This window comes from Dendropsophus ebraccatus, chromosome 1 (genome assembly GCF_027789765.1).
Source record: "Dendropsophus ebraccatus isolate aDenEbr1 chromosome 1, aDenEbr1.pat, whole genome shotgun sequence".
Taxonomy (NCBI): Eukaryota; Metazoa; Chordata; class Amphibia; order Anura; family Hylidae; genus Dendropsophus; species Dendropsophus ebraccatus.
In genome coordinates, this window is record NC_091454.1 from 9084250 (window position 1) to 9106935 (window position 22686).

Here is a 22686-nt window from a genome sequence, read left to right on the forward strand (position 1 = left end):
TCTTTGCTTGTCAATCACCTGCTGACAGGCAGAGAGTCATGACTAGTTACGGCCCAGTCTCTGCCCCCATGCCTCAATAGTCGGGAAAAGATGTTTTTCATGTATCTAAAGGTACTGCGCTGCCCAAAACAGACATGGCCGTGATCTCTGAAACTGTTAAGCATACAGTGAAAAACAATAAACTAGACATACTTACCTGTCCGCTCTCCTGCTGATGTCCTCCGTCACCGTCTCTGTTCCCCCGCTTACTGACAGCCCGTTTGGCCAATCACTGGCTGTGGCAGGACAGTGCAGTGATTGGCTGAGTGGGTTGTCACTGACCAGGGGGAACCAGAGCCGGTGCTGGAGGGCATCGGGAGGAAAGCGGACAGGTAAGTATCGCTGCTTTATTTTCTACTATGTTCAAGACACATTAGAACTCCCGGCGACTGACTGCAGCCCGCCAGAGTTCTAATCTGTCTTACAATAACCTTTTGCATTCTTCAACTTAAATTTTTGTATATTTTGTCCCCTTTAAAGCATGTTTCAATGAAATACACAAAAATTTTAAAGAAAAAAGACAATAGGTTTCTGCAAGACACATTAGAACTCCGGCGGGATACAATCCATTGTCGGCAAATACCGTCAGAGTTCTAATGTGTCTCGCAGAAACCTATTGTGTTTTTTTCTTTTAAATTTTTGTATATTTCACTGAAACATCCCTTCGAGGGACAAAATGTACAAAAATTTGATTGCAGAAAATGCACCTTCCTCTCTTCCCAGCAGGGGGCACCTGGTTAAATGCTCAAGTCTCCCATTGATTTCAATGGCAATTGTCTATTGAGTAGAGCACTTGAGCATTGAAAAATACTCCACCCGAGCATTTTAGTACTCGCTAGTGATTATATACGGCTTTATCCCATACATTGGCATTGAGCTCTAGCTCTGGTTCTCACCCGAATGTCTCACATAAATCTGGAGTTCACCCAATGTGATCGCTGTAGTACTTGACCTTAAACTTGACCTTGAGTGCAGCTCAGTCATCCCAGCTCCGCACAATGCAGGTTTATGCTCCCGTACACCCGGCCCTCCAGGCAGGTTCTTCTCTAATGTCAACGAGTTTACGGTTTTATTACCGATATAAATGACTTTGTGTAGGATGATTACTCACGTGCTGACTTAGAATATCACAGCATAGAGGATCAGTAATACTTAACAGGTGTATACTTTGCTGTAAGATAGTGGATAAACGGGTTGTCCAGGATCAAAAAACCACAATAGTGCCCCCAGCTGTCCTCAGGTTGTGTGCGGTAGTGCAGTTCAGCTCGGATCGGAGCTGCACTACCAGGCACAACCTAAGAACAGGAGTGGCGCTGTTTCTAGAAATCTGGAGCCCCTAATGATCCAAGCTTATAATGCACCCTGGATTATGTTCTCTATCCATGAATCCATCGATGCTTTCTCAGCATGAAGTCAATGATCTTTTCCTCACTTTGCCCTCCAGCCCTGTTATCTCGGCTTGTTAGCTGTAACCCCTCCCATAGCTAATAGTTCACCAGGTGAGGTGACGGCTTCCCTGCACACACAGCATGGCGCTCACCAAGGACACCCGCATCACCCTGAACGATGGAAACACCATGCCCGTCCTAGGACTGGGCACCTATGCCGCTCCTGATGTAAGTCCCACTTATCCTCTCCCATTGTAGCCTCCTGTATATGGTTATATGGTGTGGGGATCAAGGGGACCCCATGAAGTCCACTGGAGATTATCGTTATCGATAGACAGAGTTTATACAGATATGACTAGAGGGCTGTGTCTAGTCAATGGGGGGGGGGGGGGGGGGGGCATTCAGGGTAAAATGGGAGCTAGATGTCCCGGGAATATGGTCTAAGGGATTATGCGGGAAAACATCTTCTATCTTCTTTTTGGTGTAGGACTGTTTAGTACACTGAACTGGAAAGAGGTGGAGCTTGTTTAGGTGTTTATAAATGAGGGGTGGGACTTAAATAGGAAAAACTATCTTTGTTTTCAAAATAAAATAACTCCTCCTCTAGTAAAACAAAGTCTGGGTTACTAGGTGTCTTATTTCCCTGCAATCAGCTGCCCACTACCCATTGCCAGGAGAAATCTGTCTTTAGTAACAGTTATAAAAAGGACAGAACACATAAATTAGGGGGTGGGGCTCGGCATGTGCTCTGTGCAGCTGAGAGAGAGCCTGAGAAAGCCTGAACCGTGCACCTGTGAGCTGAACCAGTCTGAAGATGATTCACAAAGGTAAATCAAGGCTTTTCTCACATCATTAACCACCTAAAAGGTTTAGAACAGTTGTGCCTTGTAAATACCAGTGTATAGTTTCCTTTATATCATCACTGCTGCAGAGTAATATTCCCTTCCCCTGCCTTTAGAGCTCACCTGGTGTAGTCTCTTAAAGGGGATTTCTGGGCAAAACTTTTAAAGAGTTATCCATATTAATGTGCTACAGTCACTGATTGGTGGGGTTTCTTCCACTTCTGATCACACATCACCATACGAACCCAGTGTATCAGTAACCCCTACTCCCCTCCACATGTCACCTATGGTAGCCATCCCCCAGCCAGTAAGTCTCTTCAGTGCACTCTCACCAGCACTATGTTATGGCATAGCAGTAGGGACTGAGTGCTATGCTGCGACTGGCCAGGCAGCTAAGAGAGGAAGTTCCTGTGTGAGTACTACTAGCATAGCCCCGGTCCCGCCCCCTGAAATGGTATGAATGAGAAAAACCTACTAAACTGCAAATTAATCTGAAATCTCTACTCTACTCCCTACTTGTTTAGGTCCCAAAAATACAAGCCGAAGAAGCCACAAAGATCGCCATCGACCTCGGCTACAGACACATTGACTGCGCTTACGTCTACAACAACGAGGTTCAGATCGGGAACGCCATTCGAGCCAAAATAGCTGATGGGACAGTGAGGAGAGAAGACATCTTCTACACCGGGAAGGTGAAGAGAGTTCGGGTGTTATCTCGTAGATTCTAACATTTATGTATAATGATTGTAGATGGAAACAAAGTGGTCCACACTTTATGCGCTCTACCTGTTAAGCCACACCCCCAGATATCGTAACGGAAATGTACGCTCTGATTTGGATGGGGGGCTCAGAGAGGGGTCGTTTGCGACCTTGCTCTGAACTGCTGCGATCCCAGCTGCTATCTGTAGCCCGGGACCACGGCTATTAGCGGGCACGGTCCGATCGCAGCGCCCGCTAATTATACATTTCAATGCAGCTCTCAAAATTGACATTTAAACATTATGTGTGCCTTTCTCCCTAGCGTCAGCGCACTGACGCTGATCCCGGCTTGGCAATCGATGAATCTGGTCTGCAGCAGACCAGATTAATACAGCAATGATCTAATCGATCAGTGCTCTATTAAGTATACTGCAGTGATATATGAGAGATCAGTGCAGCAATAATAAAAGTCCCCCAGGGGGACTAAAAGTTAAAGTGTAAAAAAATTAAAAAAAAATTCATTAATAAAAAAAATCCCCTCCCCTAATAAAAGTTTAAATCACCCTACTTTTCCCATTTTATAAATAAATGAACATATTTGGTATCATCACGTGCGTAATCGCCCAAACTATTAAATTATCACATTCCTGATCTGGCGCGGTAAACGGCGTAAAAACCCGCCAAGGTGCAAAATTCCAGGTTTTTGGTCACATCAAATCCAGAAAAATTGCAATAAAAAGTGATAAAAAAGTCATATATGCGCAATCAAGGTACTGATAGAAAGAACAGATCATGGCACAAAAAATGACACCTCACACAGCCCCATAGACCAAAGGATAAAAGCGTTATCAACATGGTCATAGAGCAATTTTCAAAAACACATTTAGTTTTTAATCCGTCAGATAAAATAAAAGTTATATAAGTTACATATCGCTGGAATCGTACTGACTTGAGGAACATAGAGAACACATCACCTTTACTATAAAATATATGGCATAAGCACAAACCCCATGCAAGGGCTATGACCTTATAAACACCGAGAGGAAAAAAATTAAAGCGCAAAAAATAAAATTAGCCCGGTCCTGAAGGGGTTAAATGACAATATTTACATATTCTATTATTTATATATACAATATTTCTTTATTCTTTGAATTATTTTTTTGACATTTATCTTTGCTTATTTGTTTTTTTCAGACGCTCTATTATTTATTTTTTTTATTTTTTTTAAGCTTTATAGCACATTCTTCAATCCTGTCCTCGCCCGCAAGGGTTTCGAGAAGTCAATACAAGATCTCCAGCTGGATTACCTGGACCTGTTCTTGCTGCACTGGCCTTTCTCCCTCAAGGTATGTAAAACGGATAGGGGAAAAAAAAAAAAAAAAGCTTCCAAAAGGTGACATTTATCTCACAATCTTAGAATTTTTAGTAATGGGTTGTCGGAATAAAAAAGATTTTTCAGTGAAAATGTCCCCCCCCCCCCCCCCCCAAATCAACCGGTGTCAGAAAGTTATACAGATTTGTAGTTTACTTCTATTTTAAAATCTCCAGTCTTCCGTTACTTATCAGCTGCCGTATGTCCTGCAGGAAGTGGTGTATTCTCTCCAGTCTGACACAGTGCTCTCTGCTGCCACCTCTGTCCATGTCAGGAACTGTCCAGAGCAGCAGCAAATCCCCATAGAAAACCTCTCCTGTTCTGAAGAGTTGATGTAAATGATTGGATGTTTGTTTTTCAGCTGGCAGAAGGGGAGGAGTCCATCAGCCCAGATAAGCCCTATGTCTATGATAATGTGGACTTCTGCGATACTTGGGAGGTAAGTCACCCCATCACTCAGTGACCATGTGGGACAATATTCATTTCATTACAGTGGATGAAAGTTCTGATTTCAAGGGGTGTGGAAATATTTTTTTTATGTTTTATTTTAAGGAAAAGCGCCGATCTTGTTCCTGTGGCTGAGTCTGGTATTGCAACTCAGTCTCATAAAGTTAAATAAAATTATTGACCAGATAGAGCAAAATGATAGAGAAAACCGGAAAGAAACTCTTAATGATTCACATGTTGCCAGATCTTGCATCATCTCACTACTGCCCCCTGCTGGTTCAGTGTCTGCACTGCTATGGTGCACTGTATAGAGTGTATAGGGGCAATATATAAGAGAAACATCATCTGCATATTAGCCCACACCAGTGCTGGACTGGCCCACCAGAGGACCGGACAATCCTCCTGTGGGCCCCAGCTTTACAACCTACACTAACACTGGCTGACATGTCGTTTCTCACTGGTTATTTATTGGTGGGCCCCCGGGATCAAGTCCCCTGGTGGGCCCCAGATACCCCAGCCCGACAATGGCCCTCACCCACCAGGTGAATTGTAATCTCCTTATAGGTATTAGAGCAGCTTAAGGATGCCGGTCTGGTGAAGTCCATCGGAGTATCCAACTTTAATAAACGGCAACTGGAACGTCTCCTGAGCAAACCAGGACTGAAGTATAAACCGGTCTGTAACCAGGTACGAGGCTTAAAGGAACCTTATATAATGTTATAGTAATGTTATAGTGGTCGAGGTGTCCAGTCTAGTATCGCTACCAGTGTGGATATTATCAGTGGTACAGTACAGTTCAGCCAGAGATGGTATAGTCGTGACGCCAGTGCTAGTCCAGCACACAGCCATGGTGGTATACCTGCTTTGTTTAGGTGGCTGGCTGTACTCCCCAAGATGATCGGTAACCTGCCGCGTTGTGATGGATCCCTTGGGCTCTTGTAGAGAATACAGTGAGTGAGAAATTACTTGTACCTTTGTATAGACTTTGACCACCTTGTGCCCTACGGTGTCGAGTGACTCGTCCTCCTAGGGTGATACAAGCCCCAGTCGTGGTTACCTGGGTGAAGCTAAGTTGCCGGGGCTACCCAGTTACCTGCACTGTAGGATACGTAGACCTTCTAGTAGCCTTGTCCTCTTGTGTATCAAGATACTGCCCTGCACTTTGTAGACTGGTTCTCGGCGTGGGGTAGGATGTTCCCAAACTATTCTCCCATAGTAGGGTTTAGCACTGCATAGTAGATATAGTAGTAGTGAAACGAGTTGTCTCTAGCTGCATCTGCATACACAAGTGTCTTAGACCAACTCAATAACTAGACTAGACCAGAATGAACGGAACTGACTTCGGTCACGGACAAGGGTCCTGGCAGAAGCCAGGCCCTGGCTTGGCTACAGCAGGGACTGTTTTGTTTGTGTCTGTCCTCTCTGAGAATCTGGATAAGAATGACTAAACTGAAGCTACACCTCCTCCCACCAAGTAACTACTTCCTACAGGGGATGTGTTATCTACCCTGTGAGTGGTGGAAAGGAATGTGTGCAAGAGAAAGAAGAAAGATGATAGACTGAGAAATAAAGAACATCTCCTATAAATTAGCAAAGGTACACGGTACATATAAAACAGTAACCCATTCCTAATTTCAGATGTGCAATACATAAGAGCATACATGTATGAAAAAAACACTGACATCTAGTGGTGAAACCTTAGAGTGCACTTCATCAACACTTAACCTGGAGTAAGAAGCTTTTTTGAGAGGTGCAAAGGAGAAACACGAAACACCCAGGGTGGGACACCACACTAGTAATTATAATGTTGTTGACAGGTGGAGTGTCATGTCTACCTGAGTCAGAGTAAGCTGCAGGCTTATTGTAAATCCAAGGATATCGTGCTGGTGGCGTACAGTGTGCTGGGGTCACATAGAGACAAGGACTGGTAGGTGTCATCATTGCTTTATCCTGTAGGTTATAGCATTATTACTGACAGCGGTGTTCTATAGGGTGGACCTAAGCACTCCTGTCCTGCTGGAGGATCCCGTCCTGGCCAGTGTGGCAGCAAAGTACAACCGTTCTCCAGCAGAGGTCGCTATGCGCTTCGTCCTCCAGAAGGGGATCGTGGTATTGGCCAAAAGCTTCTCTGTTGCCCGACTGAAGCAAAACCTTGGGGTAACTATGAGGTCTCATGGACTGTTTTCTGGTGCTCATCTGTCAGATTATCTGTGTAGACTGGGAAAGAGTCAGCAGAATCAACTCATTATTATTAGGTGGTGGGGTCAGCAGAGTCATCTCATTATCATAAGAGGGAGGGGTCAGCAGAGTCATCTCATTATCATGAGAGGGAGGGGTCAGCAGAGTCATCTCATTATCATGAGAGGGCGGGGTCAGCAATAATTTCATTATAATTAGAGGGAGGGGTCAGCAGAGGCATCTCATTATTATTAGAGGGCGGAGTCAGCATAATAATCTCATTATCATTAGAAAGCAGAGTCATCTCATTATAATTAGAGGGAGGGGTCAGGAGAGTCATCTCACTATCATTAGGGGGCGGGATCAGCAGAGTAATCTCATTATCATTAGAAGGAGGGGTCAGCAGAGTCATCTCATTATCATTAGAGGGAGGGGTCAGCAGAGTCATCTCATTATCATTAGAGGGCGGGGTCAGCAGAGTCATCTCATTATCGTTAGGGGGAGGGGTCAGCACAGTTATCCCATTATCATTAGGGGGAGGGGTCAGCAGAGCCATCTCATCATTAGAGGGCAGGGTCAGCAGAGACATCTCATTATAATTAGAGGATGGGGTCAGCAGAGTCATCTCATTATCATTGGGGCGGGGTCAGCAGAGTCATCTCTTCATCATTACAGGGCGGGGTCAGCAGAGTTTTTTCTGTCCATTAACTCCCACCTTCCATTATCCAGATTTAGAAAAAAAAGCACAGCTACTTTCTACAGCGCCACCCCTGTCCTCAGGTTGTGTGTGGTATTACAACTAAGCTTCATTCACTTCAATGTAACTGATGTGCAAAACCCCACATCCAATCTGAGGTTGTTTAAGCTATTGTTCCTGGTAAAAAGCAGACATGTTTTTCTTTAGCCGGATAACCCCTTTAAGTCACCAAATTCTGTAATGTAGACCATAAAAGTAGTCAATGACTAACCGGACGTCTTCTGTTTGTCAGGTGTTTGATTTTGAGTTAAAGCCTGAAGACATGGAAACTCTAGAAGGACTCAATAAAAACTTACATTACGGAGCTTTCAAAGAGTAAGTTGTCTCCAAAAGGGGTTACAGATAACAGGACAATTCCTTTAAGGATCAGTCTGTTTTAGTGAATACAATGAATGTCCATGACATAATAACTCTGGATCAGCTACTCTTATTGCTCTGTGATCTGCCACTCCTCTGTTATTCTTACTAGAAATCTTTGACTTCATAACCAACTGGGTGTTACCAGCTGGGGGCGTGTCCCTGCACTTTCTGACACTATCCAATCAGAGCTGACTGTGCAGTGTAGTGTAAGGCCACGCCCCCAATTGGTTACACCCACTTGGTTATTAAGTCATACATTTCTAGAAAGAATAATAGAAGAACAGGAAGTACCAGAACTATAAGAAGAGGTGATCCAGAAGAGTTTTTTTTTTCATGGGGAAAACAAGTATTTACTAGGTCAGGAGTGGTGACAGATTCCCTTTAAGATGCCGGATAATCCCTTTAAAGGGAACCAGTCAGCACTGATTGTGCTGATATGGTTCACAGCAGTGGAGTAGTGCGCATGCCAGCCGCGGCTGCAGCAGTTGCTTTAAAGGAAAAAAAAAGATGAGTCAGCAACTAGTCATCTGGGCGAGAAGTCACCCGTGACTAGTCACAGAGTTAACCCTATAGATACTGCCGTCAGCATGACCGCAGCATCTATAGGGTTTCTGATAGAGAATTCTCCCTCTACAGAGGGAGAATTCTCTTAACCAGTATCCATCGGGGCTCTGCGAAGTGATTGCAGAGCCCCGATGGTAGCCATGGAAACCGGAAGCCTCAGGGAAGGGAAGCAGGGCGTGCGACCGTGCGATCTGCCCCCTCCCCTCTCTCCTCTGCTGCTGTCACAAGATTGTAATAGCGGCAGGGGACAGAGGAGAGGGAGCAGACATAGCGACATCAGCTTATGGGATCATTATGATGCCATAAGCTGATGTCCATAAACGACCTGAACATTAATGTATCAATGACCCCAGGTCGTGAAAGGGTTAAAGGGGGTATCCAGGATTAGAAAAAAACTCAGCTACTTTCTTGCAAAAACAGCGCCACCCCTGTCCTCAGGTTGTGTGTGGTATTACAACTTTGCTCCATTCACTCCCGTAGAGGTAAGCTGCAGTACCACACCCAAACTAAGAAGGAGAGGCGCTTTTTCTGGAAGAAAGCGGACATGTTTTTCTGAGCTTGGATAACCCCTTTAATTTATGAATATGACATCAGAAAATTTCATTGAATTTTTAAACTTTTTTTATATCTATTTCTAGAATGAAGCAACATCCTGAATACCCATTCCATGAGGAGTACTGAGGAGCCGGCGTCTGCCCACACCGCCAGTATTATCTATATCCTATACGCCACACGTCCATCCATTTTGGGATAGTCAATGATTATTTATAAGGGCAGCGACATTCTCTGTCCTTCTCTTCTTGTCTCATGACAAATAAAAAAATAAGAATAAATAGTAAATTGAAAGAAAAAATTATAATAATTTTTATTCTGTAATCTTCATTACACCAGAAAATACAATATCTAACAACTATACTTTTTTATTTTTTATTGTTGTATAGTTGTTATATTGGTGTTCAGTAGGAAGTAAAAATTTAAAGGGGAACTTCGGAGAAAAAAAATTATTTTTATTTTTTACATCAAGTGGTACCAGAAAGTTATACAGATTTGTAAATTACTTCTATTTAAAAAAATCGCAAGTCTTCCAGTACTTATCAGCTGCTCAATGTCCTGCAGAAAGTGGTGTATTCTTTTCAGTGCTCTCTGCTGCCATGTCAGGAACTGTCCAGAGCAGCAAATCCCCATAGAAAACCTCTCCTGCTCTGGACAGTTTCTGACATGGACAGAGGTGGCAGCAGAGAGCACTGTGTCAGACTGGAGAGAACACATCACTTCCTGCAGGACATACAGCAGCTGGTAAATACTGGAAGACTGGAGATTTTTTTAGATAGATGAAAATTACAAATCTATATAACTTTCTGACACCAGCTGATTTAAAAATATGTTATTTGACTAGAATTCTACTTTAATGGGTTACTTTTTTTTTTAGTTAATACCCAGTATACCTGGTTGTCTATGGTTAGTGATAGTATTAATATCTCTGGCCCATAGTGGTCTAGGATAGTTAGGGGTTAACAGCTTATCTCCTTGGAGGTCGGGGGTCTGGTGGGGGAGTAACATTTTTATATCATATAATAACGGGATAAATCAGAGACCTATATAAAGCTGTGGTAAGAGTCGGGAAAGATGGATCTATGTGGATGAAGCCATCGGTGACCCACAGCAGCACAGTCATCCCATCCTCTTCAGTAGTCATCGGCAAAAGGAAACTTGGGGTGATCTGCGAATCTGAAAGAAAACGTTGGACAAAGTTAAAAAAAAAAATCTAACGAGGACCTAACGACACCTCCATAATCTAACAATTGTTACCAAATTTTGGTAAAATTTTTTGCCAAATTAGCAAATTTTTACTTTTTTCTACAAATTTTTTATTTTCCACAGGATAGGAGATCAGTTACTGATCAGCAGGGGTACTGGGTGTCAATCAGCTGATCGGCTGTTCAGTTCCCGCCATATACAGTGACTGATACCTGTTAACGAGTCATCACCGGTACTGCTTCTGTGTGGGTACCGATCAGCTGATTGACACCCGCCACCCCTGCTGATCAGTGACTGATCACCTATCATGTGGACCACATATCAATCTGTTTTGCCTGGAAACCCGTATGAAGGCAATACACCGTTCAGGACTTGGGGAAAGCTGGATGGTGCCCCCTATAGCAGCTGTCACACCGGTCACCCCGAAACAGAGCAGAGGATCTGAATGTCACTCACTGCTTGGCTGGAACGTAGCGATAATTTCTGTTCAGAGCCTCAAGATCCTTCATGTCTTCAGGAGGTAAAGTAAAATCAAAGACCTGCGGGGAGGAAAAAATCACTATGACTGTCATGTGGAGATGGGGAGTGGACAGTACACATGAATATCGAGCCATGTAAAGGGGAACTCCAGCAATAAAAATATTTTCTTTTAGATTAACTGGTTCTGGAAAGTGTCAAAGATTTGTAGTTTACTTCCATTAAAAAAAAATCTCCAGTCTTCCAGTACTTATCAGCTGCTGTATGCCCTGCATGAAGTGATGTATTCTTTCTAGTCTGACACAGTGCTCTCTTCTGCCACTTCTGTCCATGTCAGGAACTGTCCAGAGCAGGAGAGGTTTTCTATGGGGATTTGCTGCTGCTCTGGACAGTTCCTGACATGGACAGAGGTGGCAGCCGAGAGCGCTGTGTCAGACTGGAGAGAATACACCACTTCCTGCAGGACATCCAGCAGCTGATAAGTACTGGAAGACTGGAGATTTTTTTTTTTTTAAATAGAAGTAAATTACAAATCTCTGGCACTTTCTGATGCCAGTTGATTTGAAAGATTTTTTTCCCCTCCAGGGTACCCCTTTAATGATCACAAGATTACAGCTTGTCCTGCTGCAGTCACTGGCCATGTATTGAGCATATTGAGTACACAGCTACATATCATTGGACAGGTGATGCCCCCTAGTGGGAGAAAAAAAATATTCAAAAAGTAATTTTTTTAAATTCAAATATTTAAGAAAAACATGTGCACACTCACAGTAATAAGTTTTCTTTCCATTAAGCAATTTAAAAAAAAGTTGAAAAATACATAAAAGTTGTCACAATTTTTATTTTTTTCTACTGTTAACGATTCAAACCTGAAAGTTTTCTTTGATCCTCTCGGGGTTGAAGCTTTTTGCCAGGACAACAATTCCGAGTTGTAGAAAATATCTTATGGCCACCTGAGCCGGGGTCTTGTTGTGTTTCTTGGCGATGGCGCCCAAAACAGGATCCTTAAGGACGACTGGAGAATTTTGGTCAATCCTAAGAAAATAAAAAGTTACATATAGTTCCAAGTACGTACTCCAAAATTCTGGTGTATTATATTCTGGATTAAACTTTACAGGATTGAGCTTTGCTGTAGTGGTGAAATGGCCAAAGACTTAAAGGGACTTTGTCGCGATGAAAATTCTTATTAAACTATCAGCATCATGTTATAGAGCAGGAAAAACTGAGAGGTTTGATATATATATCTGTATAGGTAAAAATTCTTTACAAATTGTTATTTGTCGGTTGAAATCTTTTCTCCTCCCACTGGACTCCTAAGAATAGAAAAGATGAGATTTGAATCAATAAGCTACAAGTTATACTGAATATTTCCCAACAAAGATATATATCAATCCGCTCAGCTCTTCCTGCTCTATAACATGATGCTGATAGATTAGATCGCATTTTCATGGTGACAAGATTCCTTTAAGGAAAAAGTCACTCTTTTTTTTATCTTCTTCTGATGTGTAGATCTAATTTTCTCTTTCCATTGTTTGCAATCCATTGTCTCATGAACAAACATGGAAACAATTCAAAAAATAGTTTTCAACAAGGATCAGTCGTTTTCTGTATGCAGCCCCTGTGCAGCCCATTATGTCTCCATTGATTATGGATTACAAACCCAGCATAGTTTGATCCTCTACTACTGTCTGTAGGTTCTCATGACAGAGGGGAGAAAGGCAATGTTCACACAGTGTATTGTTGCCCATTTTTGAGCCATAAACACCCATAAAATGGTATTTTTACTGCTCAAAAATTGAACAAAAACAGATTCTATTGACTGAAGCTCATCAGTAAACCAACATTATTTAAACACATTCAGTTTATGGCCAAGTTGGTTGACATACTTTTTTTTCCGGTTGATATACAGATGAAAAAACTGCTGTTTTTTTAAAATTATTGTTTTTGTGATTAGTTACCATTGTTCATCCCGGCTGGACCCCAGCACGCTGTATCCAACAAGAACGATACCTTGGGATTTGCAGAAGTCGAAGAGATTTCTTTGATTCAGATAAATATGGCATTCTACCTGTAGGGGGCAGAATGTTCCCAGTCAATACTTCTCATGTGGAGACACAATAGAATAGATGTAGCTATTGATGTGGATGGTGATTTGGGGATGTGATGTCATCAGAAACTTACAGAAGTGCAACCTCAGACTTCAGGCTTGAAAGTCAATGTGATCATATCACAGCCTAGAAGTGATATATTAAGGACAACTCCGACGCTAATTAAAGAAAAAAAATTAACAAACATAGTTTCCATACTTACCATCCCTCCTGACTCCGCCCCCATTTCCATTCTTCTCCACTTCCTGGTTCTTTGGCTAAAGAGCCTCATATAACTGACAGCTTGCTGAACCAATCAGAGTTGAGCAAGCTGTGAGTCATCTGATGATGTAGTAGAGGGGGGCTGGCCTAACTAAGGGACGTTATTTAGGCCAGCCTCCCTTTACTAGTGATGACATTGACACAAGATGGTGTCAGTAGAAGATCCCGTGGTTGACAGGAATCAGGTAAGTATGACTTTATTACACACCCGGGAGAAAAGGGTCAAGGAGGGTTAACATGGGGGGTGGGGGGCAGAACGTGATTGAAGCACATTACAAACCATAAAAAATGGACTGGAATTGTCCTTTAAGAAACGTTTTTCATATTTTTAAAGGGACATCTCTCTAATATATTCAGATTGAATCTCTTAAAGTGACCACTCTCTCTCTGTCACCTGGTTGCACACCGGCTTGTACTTCAGTCCCGGCTTATTAAGGATGAGCTCGATTTGTCTACGATTAAAGTTGGAAACTCCAATTGACTTCACCAGTCCGGCGTCCTTACACTTCTCCATGGCCTGAAAACAGGAAAACGAAAAAAATCTGGTGAAGTTACTTAAAGGGGATGTCCAAGTTAGACAACCCCATTTTATTTGAAGGCTCGTCCTGTTTAAAGTGGATCACAGATTACTCTAGTGTTTTGAGTCCCTGCGATCAGTTGTGAACTGTGGGAGAACCTGACAGCAAGTGTTTCGTTTCCCTGCAGCACCCCCGCAGGAGATTTGAAGTATTAAACAATTCTCATTTTAATAAGACTAAATAATAGATGGCCTACACTTTAGTAAACATTCCTTATAGCTACTCTCTGCTCAGACCCCAAATGGGAGAATCTCTCTACTCACCTCAATATCTTCTGAGCATGCACTTTATTATACCATGAAAGACAAAGGAACATGACAAAGAAATAGACACTCACCTCCCATGTGTCTCGTATATCTGTATTGTGATAAATAAATCGGCCATCTTCATCCATAGGAAATGGATCATCCCCGGGCTGCAAAGAAACAGAATGGCTTATAATTACCAGCCATATCCTCATTACTAAAGCCAATGTGCTATGTGTTGTAAGTCCTGTTGTACATTGTATTTGGGAATTCAGCCATTTCCCTTCCACTGCATCTTCTTGACTATAACCCCTCCTATATAGTGTTCCCGTATATAAACATAATAATTTATAATTTTTCACAGTCTTGATTAACACCTTCAATTCCATGGGAGAATGAATGATGAACAGGTCCATGTATTCCAGCTGTAGACTCTTCAGAGACCTTTCCAGGGCCGGTCGGACAAGATCAGGAGTGTGGAAGGTGCACCAGAGCTGGGGGAAAGGGGAAACAACTTTCATCAGTATATTCCTGTCACAGGGAGAGTTGGATGACAATAACCAGGGGCCATTCTGCCATGGGGCCAGTTGGAGGTGAAGAGGGGCAGCAAGATTTGGTAAATTAGGGCCCACCTGGTCACTGGGTGTTGTGCCTGTCATTTTAACTGTAAGTGCTTGTAAGGAGCCCTCTTAGTTAAATGATGCAGAGCCATCATTGACAGAGTGAGGAGCCATAAGCTCCCCGCCCTGCCAGTCTTGTGGCCACAGGAAGCATTCGGCCTCTGCGGTGCGCTGCAGAGCAGGGAGAGGAGACAGACGTCAAAGGACTGCAGGAGAGTAAGTATTTTCAGAATACCAGTGGGATGCATACATAGAGGAGGGGGATGCCTATATAGAAGAGGGGGGATGCCTGTATAGAGCAGGGGGGATACCTACATAGAGAAGGGGGATGCCTATATAGAGGAGGGGGAGGCCTACATAGAGGAGGGGGGATACCTACATAGAGGAGGGAGGATGCCTATATATAGGAGTGGGGATGCCTACATAGAGGAGGGGGGATACCTACATAGAGGAGGGGGAGGCCTACATAGAGGAGGGGGGATACCTACATAGAGAAGGGGGATGCCTACATATAGGAGGGGGGATGCCTACATAGAGGAGGGAGGATGCCTATATAGAGGAGGGGGATGCCTACATATAGGAGGGGGGGATGCCTACATAGAGGAGGGGGGATACCTACATAGAGGAGGGGGATGCCTATATAAAGGAGGGGGGATGCCTACATAGAGGAGGGAGGATGCCTACATATAGGAGGGGGGGATGCCTACATATAGGAGGGGGGGATACCTACATATAGGAGGGGGGATGCCTACATAGAGGAGGGAGGATGCCTATATAGAGGAGGGGGAGGCCTACATATAGGAGGGGGGGATGCCTACATAGAGGAGGGGGGATACCTACATAGAGGAGGGGGATGCCTATATAAAGGAGGGGGGATGCCTACATAGAGGAGGGAGGATGCCTACATATAGGAGGGGGGGATGCCTACATATAGGAGGGGGGGATACCTACATATAGGAGGGGGATGCCTACATATAGGAGGGAGGATGCCTATATAGAGGAGGGGGATGCCTACATATAGGAGGGGGGATGCCTACATAGAGGAGGGGGGATACCTACATAGAGGAGGGGGATGCTTATATAAAGGAGGGGGGATGCCTACATATAGGAGGGGGGATGCCTACATAGAGGAGGGGGGATACCTACATAGAGGAGGGGGGATGCCTACATAGAGGAGGGGGGTGCCTATATAGAAGAGGGGGGATGCCTACATAGAGGAGGGAGGATGCCTACATATAGGAGGGGGGGATGCCTACATAGAGGAGGGGGATGCCTACATATAGGAGGGGGGGATGCCTACATAGAGGAGGGAGGATGCCTACATATAGGAGGGGGGATGCCTACATAGAGGAGGGGGGTGCCTATATAGAAGAGGGGGGATGCCTGTATAGAGGAGGGGGGGGAGGCCTACATAGAGGAGGGGGATGCCTACATAGAGGGGGGAGGATGCCTATATAGAGGAGGGGGGATGCCTACATATAGGAGGGGGGGATGCCTACATAGAGGAGGGGGATGCCTACATATAGGAGGGGGGGATGCCTACATAGAGGAGGGAGGATGCCTACATATAGGAGGGGGGATGCCTACATAGAGGAGGGGGGTGCCTATATAGAAAAGGGGGGATGCCTGTATAGAGGAGGGGGGATGAATACATAGAGGAGGGGGATGCCTACATATAGGAGGGGGGGATGCCTACATAGAGGAGGGGGGATGCCTATATAGAGGAGGGGGAGGCCTACATAGAGGAGGGGGGATACCTACATAGAGGAGGGGGAGGCCTACATAGAGGAGGGGGGATACCTACATAGAGGAGGGGGAGGCCTACATAGAGGAGGGGGGATACCTACATAGAGGAGAGGGAGGCCTACATAGAGGAGGGGGGATACCTGTATAGAGGAGGGGGGGATGCCTACATATAGGAGGGGGGGATGCCTACATAGAGGAGGGGGGATGAATACATAGAGGAGGGGGATGCCTACATAGAGGAGGGGGGGATGAATACATAGAGGAGGCGGGGTGCCTATATAGAGGAGGGGGGATGCCTACATAGAGGAGGGGGGATGCCTGCATATAGGAGGGGGGGATGCCTATATAGAGGAGGGGGGGGCTACATAGAGGAGGGGGATGCCTGCATATAGGAGGGGGGGATGCATATATAGAGGAGGGGGATGCCTATATAGAGGAGGGGGGATGCCTACATAGAGGAGGGGGGATGCCTACATAGAGGAGGGGGGATGCCTACATAGAGGAGGAGGGATGCCTATATAGAGGAGGGGGGATGCCTATATAGAGGAGGGGGGATGCCTACATAGAGGAGGGGGGATGCCTACATAGAGGAGGGGGATGCCTACATAGAGGAGGGGGATGCCAACACAGAGGAGGGGGGATGCCTATATAGAGGAGGAGGGATGCCTACACAGAGGAGGGGGGTGCATACAGGGAGGGGGATGCCTACATAGAGTAGGGGGGATGCCTATATAGAGGAGGGGGGTGCCTACATAGAGGAGGGGGGGATGAATACATAGAGGAGGCGGGGTGCCTATATAGAGGAGAGGGGATGCCTACATAGAGAAGGGGGGATGCCTACATAGAGGAGGGGGGGGCCTACATAGAGGAGGGGGGGGGGATGCATACAGGGAGGGTATACCTACATCCCCAGGTAGTTAATCCCCCAGTAGGTATCCCCCCTCCACTACTTACATTGGCCCCATTCCCGTATTATCCAATGGCATAATTAGGATGTATCAATGCATAGTGGTAAGTGCCAGCCATAGCACCCTCTAGACTCTTTCAGTGATCCAGGACACCAGTGATCAGATAGATATATTATTACCTTCCCAGTGTAAAACAAATCTTCTCTTCTCACCGTCCCATTGGCGATTTTCTCTCGCATGGCGCGGCCGACATCTGCCTCATTGCCATAAAGATAGGCGCAGTCAATGTGCCGATAACCGAGCTCTATAGCCGCCTTGGTCGCCTCCTCGGCCAGATTCTTGGAAAACTCAATAGAGGAAGAAAAAAAATAGCATGTAGGATTGATAAATGGCAGTAGATGTCCAGTAGTAGTAGTGTTGGTAGTATTAGTGCTGGAAGTTGTAGTGTTGGTAGTGGTGGTGGTGGTGGTAGTAGTAGTAGCAGTAGTGGTGGTAGTAGTAGTCGTAGTGTTGGTAGTAGTAGAAGTAAAAGTGGTGATGGTAATGTCGGTGGTCACAGTAATTATAGTAGTAGTGTTGGTAGTATTAGTGCTGGAAGTTGTAGTGTTGGTAGTAGTGGTGGTGGTGGTAGTAGTAGTAGTAGTAGTAGTAGCAGCAGTAGTGGTAGTAGTAGTAGTAGCAGCAGCGTTGGTAGTAATAGCAGTAGTAGTAGTAGTAGTAGTAGCAGCAGTAGTGGTAGTAGTAGTAGTAGCAGCAGCAGCGTTGGTAGTAATAGCAGTAGTAGTAGTAGTAGCAGTAGTAGTGGTAGTAGTGGTAGTAGAAGTAGTGGTTGTGTAGTAGCAGCAGCGTTGGTAGTAGTAGAGGTTGTAGTAATAGTAGTAGTAGTGTTGGTAGTAGTGTTGGTAGTAATAGAAGTAAAAGTGGTGATGGTAATGTCGGTGGTCACAGTAATTATAGTAGTAGTGTTGGTAGTATAAGTGCTGGTAGTAGAAGAAGTGGAAGTAGTAGTGTTGGTAGTAGTAGTAGTAGTGGTAGTAGTAGTAGTATTGGTAGTAGTAGTAGTGGTAGTAGTAGTAGTGTTGACAGTAGTAGTAGTGGTGGTAGTAGTAGTATTGGTAGTAGTACTGTTGGTAGTAGTAGTAGTGTTGGCAGTAGTAGTAGTAGTGATGGTAGTAGTAGTAGTGTTGGTAGTGGTAGGAGTGATAGTAGTAGTAGAAGTAATAGAAGTAGTGGTGATGGTAATGTTAGTGGTCATAGTAATAATAGTAGTAGTGTTGGTAGTATAAGTGCTGGTAGTAGTAGTGGTAGTGGTAGTAGTAGTAGTGTTGGTAGTAGTAGTAATAGTGTTGGTAGTAGTGGTAGTAGTGTTGGTAGTAGTAGTAGTAGTGGTAGAAGTAGAAGTAGTGATGGTGGTAGTAGTAGTGGTGATAGTAGTAGTGTTGGTAGTAGTAGTAATAGTGTTGGTAGTAGTGGTGGTAGAAGTAGTAGTAGTGTTGGTAGTAGTAGTAGTAGTAGTAGAAGTAGTAGTAGTGTTGGTGGTAGTAGTAGTGGTGATAGTAGTAGTGTTGGTAGTAGTAGTAATAGTGTTGGTAGTAGTGGTGGTAGAAGTAGTAGTAGTGTTGGTAGTAGTAGTAGTGGTAGAAGTAGTAGTAGTGTTGGTGGTGGTAGTAGTAGTGGTGATAGTAGTAGTGTTGGTAGTAGTAGTAATAGTGTTGGTAGTAGTAGTAGTGGTAGAAGTAGTAGTAGTGTTGGTGGTAGTAGTAGTGGTGATAGTAGTAGTGTTGGTAGTAGTAGTGGTGGTAGAAGTAGTAGTAATGTTGGTAGTAGTAGTGGTAGAAGTAGTAGTAGTGTTGGTGGTAGTAGTAGTGGTAGTAGTAGTAGTAGTAGTGTTGGTAGCAGTAGTAGTGTTGGTAGTAGTAGTGTTGGTGGTAGTAGTAGTAGTAGTAGTAGTAGTAGTAGTGTTGGTAGTAGTAGTAGTGTTGGTAGTAGTAGTAGTAGTAGTAGTCGTATTGGTAGTAGTAGTAGTAGTGGTGGTAGTAGTAGTATTGGTAGTAGTACTGTTGGTAGTAGTAGTGTTGGTAGTGGTAGTAGTGATAGTATTAGTAGAAGTAATAGAAATAGTGGTGATGGTTATGTTAGTGGTCATAGTAATAATAGTAGTAGTGTTGGTAGTATAAGTGCTGGTAGTAGTAGTGGTAGCAGTAGTAGTGTTGGTAGTAGTAGTTATAGTGTTGGTAGTAGTGGTAGTGGTAGAAGTAGTGATGGTGGTAGTAGTAGTAGTGGTAAAAGTAGTGATGGTGGTAGTAGTAGTAGTGGTAGAAGTAGTGATGGTGGTAGTAGTAGTGGTGATAGTAGTAGTGTTGGTAGCAGTAGTAGTAATAGTGTTGGTAGTAGTGTTGGTAGTAGTAGTAGTGGTAGAAGTAGTAGTAGTAATAGTGTTGGTAGTAGTGTTGGTAGTAGTAGTAGTGGTAGAAGTAGTAGTAGTGTTGGTGGTAGTAGTAGTGGTGATAGTAGTAGTGTTGGTAGTAGTAGTAGTGGTAGAGGTAGTAGTAGTGTTGGTGGTAGTAGTAGTGGTGATAGTAGTAGTGTTGGTAGTAGTAGTAATAGTGTTGGTAGTAGTGTTGGTAGTAGTAGTAATAGTGTTGGTAGTAGTGTTGGTAGTAGTAGTAGTAGTGTTGGTAGTAGTAGTAGTGGTAGAAGTAGTAGTAGTGTTGGTAGTAGTAGTAGTGGTAGAAGTAGTAGTAGTAGTGTTAGTAGCAGTAGTAGTGGTAGAAGTAGTAGTAGTAGTGTTAGTAGCAGTAGTAGTAATAGTGTTGGTAGTAGTGTTGGTAGTAGTAGTAGTGGTAGAAGTAGTAGTAGTGTTGGTAGTAGTAGTAGTGGTAGAAGTAGAAGTAGTGTTGGTAGTAGTAGTAATAGTGTTGGTAGTAGTGTTGGTAGTAGTAGTAGTGGTAGAAGTAGTAGTAGTGTTGGTAGTAGTTGTAGTGGTGAACGTGGTTGCAGTAGTAGTAGTGTTTGTAGCAGAAATAGTGCTGGTAGTAGTAGTGTTGGCAGGGGCGTAGCTAGGATTCATGGGGTCCCCCTCCCCTCCACACTATAATATATATATATATATATATATATATATATATATATATATATTCGGTGATGTGGGCAAAAAATAAATTTCTTGTGGCCAGAGGCAGAATCCCGCGTGTAGTGTGTGCAGCCACAACAGTGACTGGCAGAGCAGAAAGCCAATGTCTGCTTGTTCTGTCCATCCACCATATTTACCTATAGCAGCGTATTAGGAGCCTCATGGTTATATACATAGGTGCAGGAGCAGACTACCTTCTGCGTAACCCCTTATGTACTGCAGTGTGTAAGTGACCCAGTGTTCACATGCTGCAACACAAAAAAGGGTTAGTAAGCTAAAGACAATTAGCACTTTGCTTCACTACTCCTGTACTGATAACCCCTGACCTCTGCAGGAGCTCAGACAACAGAGGTCAGAGGTTATCAGTGCAGTGAAGCAGAGAGCTAAATGTCTTTAGCTTATTAACCCTTTTTTGCGTTGCAGGATTTAAAAGAACACTGGGTCACTTACACACTGCAGTACATAAGGGGTTAAGCAGAAGGACACAGTAGGCTCTTATCTTCCCTGTGCATCCCCGGGCCGCCTCCCCCCATGGGCCCCATAGCAACTGCCTACCCTGCCTCTATGGTAGCTACACCACTGAGTGTTGGTAGTAGTAGTGTTGGCAGTAGTAGTAGTACGGGTAGTAGTGTTGGTAATATTAGTGCTGGTAGTAGTAGTAATAGTACAGTATGTGGTGGGAGATATGTGGCTGCGTAGTAGCACTAGTAGTATCAGTGGATATACAGGCACACTGTATACAGTAAATAGTCACTCACTTTTGCAGGGGCGTAAGTTCCAAATCCAATCACAGGGATTTTGTGGCCATCGTTCATGGTGATAGCGGACTCGGCAGCCAGCTCCATCTTTCTGGATGTGTTTGTCCTTGGAGGAGTCGCAGCTTATGATAACGTTCTGTCACCTCTCACCGCCCTCACATGAATACAATGATGCTCTGTGCTTCGGAGGACGAGGTTCAGGATAGGTGAGTAAATTTGTCTCTTTTTTTAGAATTTTTCTCTTAAACAAACTATCTTCTTCCTTGGAAGGTTCAGTGACTGTATCTCTTTGTCTTTATTTTGGCTTCTAATGGAACCTTAACCCTTCACACCCTGGGGGATTAGGACAACATCATCTTCATCTTTTTACTCTTTGTCTTTTACATGGTCTCTATAGTATTATTATACTAGGGGAACTATCAGAAGTTTAAAGGCATCTAACCTGCTGATGTGTCCCTATTGCGCAGGAGATGCCAAGGAGAGACCGTAACAACTGAGTGCACGGAAATGGCGCCATAAAATCTTCTCTGATAATCTGATTGTCTGGGATGTTAACTCTTTTCGGCATGGGAGCCCACCACTAGAGGACACATTTTCCTTCTTGGATATCTGCAAAATCCATTGACTGCAATGGGAGAAGTGAATGTCGGCTAAGAAGGCGTGGTAGGGCAGGTTGGCACACTAAAGTGGAGTAGCTCACTGCCAAAATGAACCAGGGGGCTACTGGATGGGTGTAAAAAAAAACTCTTTGTAAACCCGACTGTGTACTGGACCCCTAGCAGGTGGAGTGAGGCATCTAGGGAGTAGAACAGACAGCATGGAAGTTATTATTAATTGAGAGGAGGGCACTAAGGATGGAACCAATACTGAGAGGAGGGCACTAAGGATGGAACCAATACTGAGAGGAGGGCACTAAGGATGGAACCAATACTGAGAGGAGGGCACTAAGGATGGAGCCAATACTGAGAGGAGGGCACTAAGGATGGAGCCAATACTGAGAGGAGGGCACTAAGGATGGAACCAATACTGAGAGGAGGGCAATAAAGATGAAACATATACTGAGAGGAGGGCACTAAGGATGGAACCAATACTGAGAGGGGGGCACTAAGGATAGAACCAGTACTGAGAGGAGGAAACTAGGGATAGAATCAATACTGAAAAGGAAACTAAGGATGGAACCAATACTGAGAGGAGGACACTAAGTATGTAACCAATACTGAGAGGAGGGCACTAAGTATGTAACCAATACTAAGAGGAGGGAACTAAGTATGTAACCAATACTGAGAGGAGGGCAATAGGGGTGGAATCGGTACTAAGAGTTGGGAACTAAGGATAAGTCCAGTACTGAGAGGGTGCAAATAATACTGAGTGGAAGACACTAAGGACCATCATTACCATGTAACAGATACTAGGGTGGGCACCGATACTGAGTTTGGGTCCCATTACTG

At 44.2% G+C, this 22686-nt stretch overlaps 2 protein-coding genes across 3 annotated transcripts; one reads left to right on the forward strand and one right to left on the reverse strand.

Moving 5' to 3' along the window:
• Window positions 1-1568: 1568 nt before the first annotated feature.
• On the forward strand, window positions 1569-9327 carry LOC138771427 (rho crystallin-like). The gene is made up of 9 exons (XM_069951120.1): window positions 1569-1655; window positions 2794-2961; window positions 4198-4314; window positions 4702-4779; window positions 5352-5474; window positions 6605-6714; window positions 6779-6944; window positions 7955-8037; window positions 9285-9327. Exons 1-9 carry the CDS (start codon window positions 1569-1571, stop codon window positions 9325-9327), a joined length of 975 nt encoding a protein of 324 aa, XP_069807221.1.
• Window positions 9328-9747: 420 nt separating this feature from the next.
• Window positions 9748-21479, reverse strand: LOC138788414 (prostaglandin-E(2) 9-reductase-like). Of its 2 annotated transcripts, none has more exons than XM_069966270.1 (9): window positions 21239-21479; window positions 17560-17694; window positions 14451-14567; window positions 14166-14243; window positions 13645-13767; window positions 12840-12949; window positions 11751-11916; window positions 10861-10943; window positions 9748-10374 (listed from the first exon to the last, which is right to left on the reverse strand). In XM_069966270.1, the coding sequence occupies exons 1-9, from the start codon at window positions 21323-21325 to the stop codon at window positions 10332-10334; spliced, it is 942 nt and encodes a 313-aa protein (XP_069822371.1). In that variant the 5' UTR covers window positions 21326-21479; the 3' UTR covers window positions 9748-10331. The 2 variants fall into 2 exon arrangements, with proteins under 2 accessions (XP_069822371.1, XP_069822362.1); XM_069966261.1 differs by having other exon boundaries at window positions 17527-17694; window positions 21239-21464.
• Window positions 21480-22686: the final 1207 nt, after the last annotated feature.